Source organism: Leucopleurus acutus (genome assembly GCF_964270905.1).
Source record: "Leucopleurus acutus genome assembly, chromosome: 13".
NCBI lineage: Eukaryota > Metazoa > Chordata > Mammalia > Artiodactyla > Delphinidae > Leucopleurus > Leucopleurus acutus.
In genome coordinates this window covers 50,567,142-50,580,289 of record NC_139155.1, presented here as the reverse complement: position 1 = coordinate 50,580,289, position 13,148 = coordinate 50,567,142, and the positions used below count along the sequence as shown (strand labels likewise).

The 13,148-nt window shown below is 44.4% G+C and overlaps 1 protein-coding gene across 2 annotated transcripts in view; it reads right to left on the bottom strand.

Annotated features, from left to right (window-relative positions):
* ANKRD29 (ankyrin repeat domain 29) overlaps positions 1-13,148 on the bottom strand; it is a 42,973-nt gene that overhangs the window by 5,579 nt on the left and 24,246 nt on the right. For both annotated transcript variants that reach the window (XM_082853108.1, XM_082853109.1), the window contains exons 6-9: positions 12,378-12,476; positions 4,507-4,605; positions 2,813-2,908; positions 485-583 (exon numbers count right to left, since the gene is read on the bottom strand). In XM_082853108.1, the coding sequence (XP_082709234.1) occupies positions 485-583; positions 2,813-2,908; positions 4,507-4,605; positions 12,378-12,476 (393 nt within the window). The remainder of the gene's footprint in view (positions 1-484; positions 584-2,812; positions 2,909-4,506; positions 4,606-12,377; positions 12,477-13,148) is intronic.

The window sequence follows — 13,148 nt, the reverse complement described above, 5'->3', positions numbered from 1 at the left end:
TATGAAAAAATATGGGTTGGTTTTGCTCAACTATACTTCAATTAAAAAAAATATGGGTTGGTTTTGGAACTGTGGGGCAAAGTCCTGTTAACAATATAAAAAGCAACATCTTCCCCATGAGGTCACCAAATAGAGCACAGGCAATTCTCAAGGTACCAGGATGGTGATTAAACTACCGGAACTTTGACATTTTTAGGACACTTCTCTGATGATAGAATACTTACAACCTTACTCCCCACAACCACTGCCCCCTACCCCCGCCCCACTGTTACCTGAAAATCACTGATAATAGAGGGGTTTTAGTATAGTCCTCTGGGTCCAAATGTACTGCTCACTCATAACCTATGATGACAACATTTTATGCCCTTACTATGCCCAAGGATGAGGAGCGACTGGAGCCAAGATGCTGTCTTGGCTTCAGCAGACGCCGCCTTATCTCTTTGCACAGGCGCCCGATGGAGGGAAAAGATGACTAAGACGGTACCTTGTTTCTCAGGGCTGGGTCTGCCCCTGCTTCCAGGAGCAGCGCAACTGTCTTAATATTTCCGCTGAGCACTGCCACATGGAGTGCTGAGGTCCCATTCTAGGAGAAAAGGACAGTGTGTGTCACGAGAGAGCTCACAGCCATCAGCACTCGGCCTGATGAGACTGTAATGCTAGAGCCTTGCTCATCCTTATCTTCCCTTTTCAAAGTCACATCAGCACCTAGTACAGTGTCCTCAGGGACACCGTGTATGGTCAGTATAAATATTGCCAATAACCTTTTGCAAGTGAAATAAGGCAACTGCCCAGCGTGTACATGATTTCATGCTCACTTGGTCCGTTGTAGGGGCATCAGAACTTGCTGTGGGAAAAACAACAATGCTACGTCAAACATTTTTTTTTCTTAAGGTCTTTGTGCTTTTGGTGAGCACACTTCTGCAAGGCTGGAGGAATAGCCTGCTCACCTATGGGCCGAGTTGTCAACCCAGCTGTACACACTCCACACGCGCAGGTGGGCAGGAGAGCGACTGGGAGCTACACGGCTTAAGAGTAAGAGTAGGTGCGTTGAGGACCCCGACCCCAGCCCTGAGCTGGAGCATTTCTGGGTACTGAGGGGTCTAGTGGATAGGTTGCTGACATTTTATGGAATTTACTGCAAATATTTATTGACATGAGGAAGCAGCTATGCGCAGCGTGTAGCTGGATTCTGGGAGGGGAAAAGAGAATATAACAAACCCAATATAAGAACGATGGGCAGTCACAAGACATCTGTTCTAGAAGGTACATATGTCTGTGAATAGTACCTAAATGCAAGCTTAGTTTTCAAATTAACTACTTCATATATATACGTAAAACACTTTCTGATCTTGTAGGCACGTTAAATACCATACCCAGAGAAAAACTCCAGCAAAGTAGCCGTTTTCCCTGTTTGCTTCACCATGTTTGCCATGTGCAGCAATACACTAATCTGGTAATATTTCACTTATCAAAATCTTAACCAACTTACCAGTGTTGCCGAAGTGCAGTGTGGCTAAGAATAAAAAACTAAGCCTAAAAGCTGTCTGCAACACGACTAGATATTGCAAAGTCCATTTCTGAAGCTAGTTTCTTTTATTCATAGAGAATTCATTTTCACAGACTGTTTATTCTTACTTGCCAAGCAAGTTTAACAAGTACAAAGTACAGCTTTTTTGACTCGTAAGCTCATGGAAGATTAGAATTAGCTCACTGGGGCAAGAGAGAACGGCATACCAACAGCAGCTCCGTATCAGCTGACAGCAACAACGGAGCCTAAACCCATAAAGATCAGACAGAAGGCATCTAAAGGGCAAGTAGACTTCAGATACATCAATAAATCCAAAAAAGTGCTAAACTACTATCCCAAGTTTAGAACAGGTTTGGTGTCCTCTATTTAACAAAACACTAGAGTGTATACCAGGAGTCAGCAAACTACAGCCTGCAGGACAAATCTAACTCTCCCCTCCCCCTGCCCCGCCTGTTTTTCTACATCCTGATGAGCTCAGCATTTTAAAATTTAAAAAAGAAGACTATTTTGTGACACGTAAAAATATAAAATTTTAGAAATACAACATCCATAAATAAAGTCTGATCGGATGCAGGCATACTTTTTGCTGTTGCCGTATTTTCTATGGCTGCTTGCTTTCTACAATGGCTGAGTGGAGCGGTTCCAACACAGACTGTACGGCCCACAAAGACTAAAATATTTGTTACCTGGTCCTTTATTGAAAAAGACTGCCAACCTCTGGTAGATACTCTAGTTGAGGAATATTTTAATCCAAAATGATTACAACTTAAAAAAGGAGTTTCGGGGCTCTGTTTTCTGGAAGACGCAGCCCTCCAGAATGACACATTCTCTGACGTGTCCAGATGTTTGAGGCTTATATCATTCCACCTAAGGTAACGATGTGGTTCTTTGCCCCAGATAATGAAGAGAAGGAATGTGAGTTCCCATCCCTCATGTTTTCTGGGACACAAATCATGTGTTTCATTTGTGGAGGATTTCACAAATCTTCCAATGATATATCAATATGGGTGATTTCCAATTTAGCAATTTCAGTACTATTGTTTAATTTTTTTTCCCCCTAGAAAACTAGGTACCTACAGACTCCGGTTCACTCTTTTTATTACCTTCCCATTTCTACCAGTGCCCGGGAATCTCTAACATGGATAAGTTGTAGGCATGTTCTCTCAGTAACACAACTAACCATGCAAATGGTACCCAGATTCTACTGCAGTCCCCCGTGTGGACTTCTTAAATTTCTATCCTCTCTCTTTTACAGGTTGGTAAAATTTTCTCTGTAGGTCTTACCTTCAAAATACCGAGGGTGGGTGAGAATTTCAGCAACTCTTTTATGACATCATTATACCCTTTGTTGGCTGCCTTCAGTAATGCTGTTGTACCATCCTTTACAGAGAGAGGAAAAGAAAAGTTGATTATTAACATATGTGTGTGTTGGATAATAATGAAATGTTGGTTGAGAACTGGGAATGTGCTTGTCAGAAGGAGGCAAAATGTGTAAACTAAAGCAGAGGCCTGCAACATCTCTTAATCTAAAATCATTTTAGAGCATGTTGAACAGTTAATTCTGCGTGAAAGAATACCACACAAAATATGTGACTTATTACATTATCTTCAAACCCTGCCATCTGGGAATTCATGGTCTTCTAGTCCCTTAGAATATTGGGTACAGGAACAAGGGGAATTTCAAGAGGATATTTTTAGAACACAGATGGACTAAAGAGGCATTCTCTGCAGTTCGTGACTTAGAAATTAATTGTTGAACTTTTTTTTTAAAGTATTTTTCACTGTGCGGCTTGTGGGATCTTAGTTTCCTGCCAAGGATTGAACCTGTGCCCTTGGCAGTAAAAGTGCGGAGTCCTAACCACTGGACCGCCAGGGAATTCCCAGTTGAACTGTTTTTAATGATTTAAATAATTGTTGAACTGTATCTACTGTTTTAAAATTTTAAATTGCTTTTCTTTTTGCCTTCCCGTGTATACAGCCTTGCTCTAGTCTGTCCTGGGTACCTGCCTACCTGTGGTAGTGGTGATGGGGGGAGAGTGAGAAGGGGATAGATTGAAATCTGTTAAAAAAAGAATGAAAAGACAAGTTCAAAAATTAATATTAAGCTCTGTCATCCTTTTCTGGCCTGAGAAGAGATTTTCCAATTCCCCCTTCCTCCTACTTTCACGCATCAATTTCTGTATTTGGAGGATTTTGCTCACAGAGTTCTCCTGTAGTAAAGGAAACACCCCAGGCTGCTCTAAAGGTTTAGCTGGAATCAGGAGGAAGATGAGAATAGAGGATTTTTCCTTTCTGACTTCAGAGATTGTGGGAAGGAAAAAAGAGAGAGTGGAAGAGAGGACAGAGAAGTGGTCAGGAATGTGTCTTTTGGTTTCCCCCTTTGTGAGCTCAGACTTGGGAGAGTGGAGGTGGGTCACACAGGCAAGGTAATATTAAGGGCAAAAAGGCCAGATAGTGTAAAAAAAAAAAAATGAAGTGACCCCAACAGAGGCTAAATGGAGGTCGATGGGGGATGTGGTGCGGGGGTCTGCAGCTCGGGGAGCCGGGGCACCGAGGACCCCAAACCACAGACCCCGCGAGCCAGCTGCACTGTGGCCTGGAGGCCAACAGGAGGCGCAGCGCCAGGCAGACCAGCAGCCGCTGGCGGACACATCCCCAAGGGCAGCCGAGGCCTGAGTCTCCTACCTGGTCCTCCCGGGTCATCCAGAGGTCAGCCCAGGTGGAGGAGGAGCTCAAGGAATTCAATATTTTCCCCTTAGAGGGACTGAGCAGCAGTTGCTAGGTTTCAACTGATTCAGACCTTTCCCTTGTTTTCCTGCTGAAGAGCAGGCGGAGGTTGGGAGAAAACCCCGGTGAGGAAGAGACAGAATAAAACTGCGTCTCCTCCGCACGTCTCAGTTAAGTTAAACTCGGAGGTCAAGGCTTCAATGGAAGACGTCCCCATCCGAGCCCGCGCGCGCGGCGGTCCTCGCACTCACGTGGCGGGCGGCGTCGCGGTCGGCTCCGCGCAGCAGCATCACACGTACCACCTCGCTGTGGCCCATCTGCGACGCGATCCACAGCGGCGCCGTGCCGTCCTGCGGGGAGAGGACACAGCATCCACGGGATGGCGGGTTATGCCCCAGGGAGGGCTCCCAACGGCCCACGACAAGGGTGATTCTGACCCACGTAAGTAGGCTGGTATTGGGCAGTGCCCGGACTACTTGGGTAAGTGCCAGTATTCAGATCTTGGCTTATAAAAGCCATTGCACGGCAGGACCTTTCACGGCCGAGTGTGCTGCGGGGCTCCAGGGAACACGCGTGGGAAGCGGCTGTGTTGCAGGCATACCAAGCAGAACCAAATTCGACAAACCCGGGGAGAGGCCAGCCTGTCCTTATTTTGCCCAGACTCTGCCTGTTTGCTTTACGGGTGGGTTCACACAACACACTCTGCTTCGTGGGGCCCCCTCATTCCTACAGGAGAGGGGGCGATTTCCTCTGAGGCCGGTCTGAGGGTCAGAAAGCTAAAGACATTGCTCCCACTCTGCTCTTGTGTCCAGAATCCCTCCAAGCCATGTCATTCTCAGGAACCATAATTTTATGCAGGATGTGATACTGTGTCTTCTGGGGGCTGCCGCACAGTGCCCAGCTACAGCAGATTGATAGTTTTGGTAAAGCCTGCTGTGTATTATGTGCCCGGTGACCCTTTTTCTGTGCACACTGAGCCATGAAGCTGAGGTATGTTGCTCCAGAGAAGAAGAGGTGAAACATCCAGGGGACAGAGAAGGAGTTGACAGCAAGGAGGGTGGTTCCTGCTGGACAGAAAGGAAACTAGAAAACCCTTCTAGTGCAGGAGGGAGGCACTAGAGAGGAATGGGGGAGGCAGGGTCATGAGTGTCTATGTTTTCCTCCTGCTCTGGGTTGAATCTGGGCTGGGTAAGCTAGGGTGCTAGAAACACCCAGATAAATTATAGTGAATTCCAGATAGGAAAGGATTTTCTCCTGTTCTTGGAATGAAACCCAGGAACACTGCAAGCCCCCTAAGGAGCTCTGCGCTTGGCTGGTGCCTCACAGGTAGAAGAGAAACGGCCGTGGGAGCCGTCTGGACCCATGTTGGACACGCTCCCAATACCCCGGGCCCACATCCCCCCAGGAGTCCCTGCCTGCCTGCCTGAAGGAAATCAGAAGTGCTGGCTGAACAGTGGCCTGGAGTAAGCCTGGGTTGGGGAGATAAGGCCACGGGACGTCAGGGACATAGATGACGGCAGGGCCCACATATGGTGGACCAGCTGCACCTTCGGGGACCAATGCAGGATGCTCAGGGACCAGGAAGGCTGACAAGCCAGCACAAGGAGCAAACACGAGCATCCCCATCCCAACTCCAATGCCAGGGTGATAGTCTGACCTCTGAGAACTTGGGTCACCTGGAGAGAAGGTCAGGAAGAGGGAGAACCCAGAACTGACTAACCTTAACCTCAAACGCAATTAAGGTAATGGGACCCAAAGAGACTGCCTTAGTCATATAAGACTGAATTATTCATCAGTGGGACTGTGGGCTGAAGAGCAAGATGATTCAGGTACAGAAGCTAAAGTTTCACTTTCTGCTGGAGGATATCATTTCAGCTCCAGTGTACCACCTGCAGCAGGAGCAGGGTCACTGCCCACTGCTGTCCTGGCAAAGGGACAGAGGACCAAGACCTTTGAGTGGGGTGATGACAAATCAGGAGCCTAGAAGGATCTGGGGGAAATCCAGCTGGCTACAGCTCAAGGGCTGTGGGCAGGGCCCTGGGAGACCGGACAGAGGGTCTGGGCTCCACAAAGGATTTTCCTGGGCTCAGATGCAGATGTACTTTCCCCTTCTGCCCGCTCTGGGTTCATCTGTTCTTTGTCATCGCCGCCAGAGGGCAGGCAAGGAAAGGCAGCCAGCAGGCTGTTCCCCGTGCTTTCCAAGGGTTTGGTTGTTTTTAAATTCTATTAATTGACGCTACTATGTGGGAAAGTGCTGAGAGGTGCTATATCAGCAACAACTATTATATTATAACAGTAATGTTTCTATATTTTATCAAATGTTATCACCTTAATTGCAATAGTCATAGTAGGTGGAAAAAAAAGTCACCACTTCCTGGTTGTGAGACCTTAGGGAAATCCCTCTGAGCCTCATCGTCCCCTTCTGCAAAAACATTAGCCTCACAGAGATACTTGTGAAGGAGAAAACATACAGAAATGTGCTAAGCACAAGGAGTGGCCAACAGATGCTTAGAAAATGGATCTGAATATTATTTGTCATGAAAAACAGTAAGTAATTTAATTTGTACTTTTGTCTACAAAGCATTCCATGTGCTTTATTTAATTTGATTCTCCCAGTTACCCTGTGAGATAACTGATAGAGCAGGTAGGAACGATTGGGAAAATGAGATTTGGGAGAAACCTGTGTATTTCCTTACCGGTGCTTACTTCTCCAAAGCTGATTTTTGAACCCAGGAAGTTGAATGTGAATTAGAGAACTCTTGTCAGATCCAATTACTTATCAGTTGATTATCTAGTTTGTGAAGAGGACAGGTTTTCCTCTTCCGTACACCTCAATTTCTGCCTTGTCATGTATTTTCCTTTATTACAATAGTCAGCTTCTTCATTGTGAAGATGGCTTCATAATAAAAATGAGGGCAATTCAGTCGATTTAGCTTCCTTTTTGTAGAGCTTTGGAGAGAATCGGAGTAGGAAAAACGTCTGAAAATATTTATGTAAGTTTTAAAATACTTCTTGACAAAAATATACGGTTTTAAAGTATATTAAATCAAAGAAATTGTCATGAAGTAGAGGTTACAATCTCAGCTGTACTTTTTTTTTTTTAAAGAAATAGAACATTTAGCTTGAAGAAGATGGGATTCACTGGGGTTATGACAGCTGTTGTTTACTATTTGTGTGCATGACAAGCGGAAAAAAATTTATTTTGCATACCAAGTGGTACACTGGCTCCATGTAAGAAAGGCATGATAAGGAGGGCTGGTTAAAGACTGAATGAGCTGATGAGGCAGCAATGAGTTCCCCGCGCCTGCAGAGGCCTGACAGTGGCTGATTCCCAATCAGCTTCTAGTACCTGATGGATGGTTAAATAGGGAACTTTTGCAGTTCCTTCCAGCTCTGTTATTCCCTCATTCCATCTGAGATAATATTTTCAAGTCTCCTCTAATATATTTTTATAGAGAGGTCACAGCACGAGATGGAGTATATGATGTGACTTGTATTAGAGACTAAATTTTATTTGGTCTTATTTAGGCTCCTAAAGATGATTTAGAAAAAAGAATTAAAACCATAAAGCCATTCTCTCCCATGGCAATAAGTGTATTAAGTGGCACTAACTCTTTGCTTCTACTGCCTTCCGGTACCTATACTCAGGCTACTTCACCTGCAGGCTTGAGCCAGACAGCAAGTGCTGGGGACCAATTCTATTCTAAGTTGGGGGTTCAAGAGATTATAAGGAACCTCATCAGTAACACAGGGGGTTCAATAGGGAGACACTTTGCTACCGGCCCTGGAGCCCATTTCTCAGTACTGGGTCCCTCTACTCTGTGTCCTTGGTCCAGCAAATGAATCTGTAAAACATGTTACTAGATGCCTGCATTGCCCACACCCTGACCCATTCTCCCAGCCACAAGTGATCAGACTGAGGATGGGCAGGCCAGCCAGTCCACTGTGGCCTGGAGGGCAGGGATGAGCTGCGACAGTGACATGGCTACGCCAAGAGTCTGGGAGTCTGAGCTGTAAACTTGGGGACCGCATACAAGATACGTAGGCAGAGGAAGCTGATCAAAATGAAAAGGAGTAGGGAGAGAGAAAGAGAGGAAAGAAGGGACTTTGAGATGACAGAGACAACTTGGCTTACGAGGGAAAGAGAGCAGCCTTGATTTCTGATGGGTTTTCTATTCCAGGAAGGCCTGGATGGAATAGAAATGATAATAACATACCTAACATTTACTAGGTACTCGGTTTTTACTGGCCACTGCATGAAGAGTTTTGCAGGGATCAGTTATTTTTTTAATTCTCACAGTATTCCTATAGCAAAGGTACCATCATTATCATGGTTTTACAGAAGAAAAAAAATGAGATTTAGGGAGAGAAAGCGATTTGTTCAAGGTCATACAGTTCATAAGCAAAACTGGGACTGTGTTTCATTTTCTTATCCATATCCCTGTAACTACCAAGTTGCTCACTTCCCCCATCCGCAGTCCCAGCCCCAAGACGTGGCTCTGGCTTCCTAGCTGGCTCTTAGAATCCTCCTGTCCTGCTCAGGAGCCCGGGCCTTGTTTCGGAGCCTTGTTCCAGTTCCCAGTCACTGATCACCATGCCCTGCAGCCTTCCAGGCCTTATGGGCACTCTGCCCAGGCCACAGGGTGTCCTCTGGCGGTCAACGTGGCTTTTCTGAGAGTAGAGGGCATGCAAGCAGCGGGGCCTCCCTACTGAGGTCTGCTCCCTTCTCGGAACCCTCAGGACACTGCACCCATCTGCTGACTCTATGTTGCCCGTTGCCCACCACTGGGTTGCCCTCCAAGCTTACAACCTGGGAGAAGGGATACTGTCTGGGTCCCAGCATCTCTGCATACAAGTCCAAACCAAGGCTTCTGATAGAGAAGGCATTTTATAAGATGGCGTTTCGGTCAGGCTTCAAAGAAATGCTCATTAGCATATTAAGAAGACTAGACAAAGATGAGTGATGACTGGCCCACCTCAGCCCCAGGTGAACAGAGACCGACCTTCGCCACTCTATAAAAGCATCATGTTAATGGGCTGCGTGAGTTGAGTTGGGAAAAGTATATGTCAAAGCATTTTATTGGTAGGAAAACAGACTAACTAGCCATCTCAGCTAGTGATTAAAAAGGTTTGAGTCATATCAACTCTACTTGGTGAGGACACATAGAAAGAACTGAAAATGAGGTTTTAAATGACTGTGGATTTCAATTATGTCTGTGACTCTTGACCTCTTTATTCAGGACAGCTTAGAAGGGAAAATTTTCAAGTTTCAAAACAGTAATTTAGTCTTTCCAGGGATAAAAAATTAAAAAGAAAGAAAGAAAAAAAAAGAAATTAGTCATTCCAAAATCTGCCTATGGCTTGCTTTATGCACAGGATTCCTTCTACAAGAGTACTAAGAAGGTTTTCAGTTAGTTCTTCAGTGATAGAATTACAAGGAAAAGTCATTTCTACTACCGTTCAGGTTCCCTGAAGCTCAGATCAAATGTTAGCTGAATAATTTCAATGCAGCTTCATTCACATCCTGGCACAGTGTACCATAAAATGTCAGGACTCCTTGGAATGGCGAAGCAAAAATTAGAAATCAGATTTATCTAAAAATATTAAGAAATTAAACCAGGCAAATATCTTTGTCCTTATTTTGTAAATCCAAGAATTTTCTGACAGTGATTCAATGTGGCAGCTGAGATTTCAGAATAAAACATTGGCTTCCAAATGTCCTACCTATATAACCATCTACCACGTACAGGCCATTTTAATGGAAACTTTTAATTAGACCTTTTTTTTTAACCTCTTCATAACTTGTGACAAAGTCAGCTGGGGTTGATAGCACTTTTGCTGTATTTCTGACACTTCTTGTTTTCTTGGAATGGAATTAAACATGCAAAGTTTACTCTTTTACAGAAGACAGAACTTGGACTAGTCTGACCTAGCTAGATCACCTTTAACTATAAGCTTGTGGTAGTAAAAAGATTATGGTGTGAGGGTACAAAGGGGTTACTGGCACTCTATGAAAAGGAAAAATTTCATCACTTTTCCCCCCTAAAGCAATTCGTATTTTATAAAACACCTCTCCCTAAATAACAATCTTTTCAGATCTGGACACTCACAATTCCAAACAGCTGCATTAGATGTAGTTGTTGGAAGGGCATGTCACTTGCTCCTTGACCTAAGGGTGGGCTCCTCCCGTTCCCAGGCTGGGTCGCCCACTTTGCCCAGGTTATCCTCACTCCTGAGGGATGAAATACAGCTGCGGCATGTTGTGGCTACCACGGCACTGATGGCTCACTCTTTTTTTTTTTTTTTTTGCAGTACGCGGGCCTCTCACTGTTGTGGCCTCTCCCGTTGCGGAGCACAGGCTCCGGACGCGCAGGCTCATGGGCCATGGCTCACGGGCCCAGCCGCTCCGCGGCATGTGGGATCTTCCCGGACCAGGGCACGAACCCGTTTGCCTTGCATCGGCAGGCGGACTCTCAACCACTGTGCCACCAGGGAAGCCCTGATGGCTTACTCTTCAACTTCTTGGCTTTAATGCCATCACACTACTCAATTTAGGGTTAAATGGACATAATTCAGGCAACATTTGAAATATGATCTCTTATGTCAACTTGGTTTTTTACAAACAGTACCTTAGGCATACAAATAATGCATCTTTACAACCAGAGTTTTTGGAGTGCCAGATGTACAGAGAGACTCGACCATCTCGATAATCTCTCGTTTCTAAATTCGCAGTGGTACCCTCAATAATGGCCTCCAAATCAAACTTAAGCAATCTAAAATAAATTCCTTTCATTAATTTTCAAAAATGAAGACTCACAATCAATCAATGATTTCAAAATAAGAAGGACCAACAAGAAAATCCTAAATTCCAATTCCCAAATGTCAACATTGGAAGGTATGGAAGTGCTATTTTTTTCTAAAAGCGTCCTTTCCCAGGAGTATTACTGGGGCCATCCAAACCTAAGAACATCTTTAAAATTCTAAAATTATGATCTTATATTCATAGCAGTGTCTGTCACATGACAAGTGCTCAAGAAATACAGAGTGAACATTGAATAAAACAATTATCAAAATTTGGGAACTTGAAGATATTATCAGGATCATTTTGTCCAGCCTTCTAATTTTCAGATAAAGTAACAGAGGTCCAGAGAGGTTCATTTACTTGTTCAAAACCAGGCAGAGTTGGATCTAAAACTCAGGATTCCTGACCTCCAATCCACTTTGCCCAAAGGCTCTTTCTTTTCTCACGTTCCTTATGCACTTGGATTTCTAAAGTCTGAAGAAGCCTGTGGCCAAGAGCTCAGGCCGACCTTAAGGTTCCTATAGCTATTCACTAACGAGAATACAGGTCTTCCCATATCAGGCCACATGACAGTGGGAATCTGCCTGCATGTCATTTACTGGTAAGTTATCAGCTTGACTTTTCCCTAGAAAACTACCTTTAAAGTACTGTTACCTTAATCTGAAATGTTTCGTTAAAAACAAATGGATTAGTGCAGAAATAGTTATGAGAGGCTAATTATAATACCTTACATTTGGATGGTTCTTTACCATTTATAAATGTGGCCTGTATTACCTTATAGTCCTGTTCCTTTAAGTATCAGTTAATTGATTTGCCAGATAACAACTTCTTTTGGTAAATGAAGTCTCAGTGGTGTTGTAATGGTGAGAGATGAAGGTGCAGAACCCAGTAATGATTCCAAGAACATGGACCCCTCTTTGGCTCAGCACAAGAAGTGGTGGGTAAGAGATAAGGCAGCATATCAACAGAGAGTCAGTCTAGCAAGGGCAAGGCTACCTGACCCGCCTCTACTTACCTATGTCCCAGGCTAGCCTACTCTCCTGAACCCAGTACAGCCATCATTTATATGAACAGGAGGTGGCAGAGTATGTACTTGTCCTCAGACGCCAAACATCCTGAATAGTGGTGTCGGCCTGATTTCATAGGCTTTCGGGTGAGCCCAAGGCAAAGAACAGGGAAAACCCTAATCAAAGATGAACTTTTACCCAGAGGCAAAAGGGTTTAGAGACGCCCAGTGTTGACTGGTTATCTTAGGCACGTGCTGCCGCAGGACCGCAGGCCCGCCCCGCCTACCGCCCCACGCGCACGCGCAAACATTACCTGCCTCGGCTGGTTGACCTTTGCTCCCGAGGACAGCAGTAATCGAATCACATCCAAATAACCACCTTGGGCAGCTAGGAAGAGTGCGGTGGCTCCATCCTGACAGATAGCAAATTGAAAGTGTTAACAAGTCATCTTTCACATTTACTATAAAAGAAATTAGATTTTTATTTCCTCCCCTCCCCCCCTTTTAACATGTGTGGCGTTTTCTTCATTGAAGAACCATTCTAAAACATCACACTAAGTCAGGATGAAAGGTAAAGTTTAAAATAGACAGTTGTATAAGGATGAGTTACGACATATGTAATGACCGTTCACTCTATAAAATCTTGGTCATACAGCTTATGGTACAGCTAGCTGGAAAACTCAGGTTTTCCAAATAATCATCATTTTCCTCTGTCTGCATAGGTTTCTCATTAGCTGCCTTCTGCTTTTGTTGCATGATCTCAGAGTCCACCCTCTTGTATTTAGATTTAAAAAACATACACATTTAATACAATTTTCCATTGCAGTCCTTTTGTCACTGAGAGCTTAAGTGTTCATTAAAAAACAAAAAAAAAATCTGTTAATAGAAAACAAAAAAGAACTCCCTCAAATCTATTTTGTGTGCTCTAATGAATTGGGAAAGAAAAGTATCCTTTAATTAGATATTCCCTACTCCTTTCTCTTTCGTGCTCCCTTATCCATGTTCTCCCAACATGCAGTTCCTCTAAGCTTTAAAACACAAGATGCTTCCAGAATACCCACCCTGGTAAGAATGTCCATGGATTC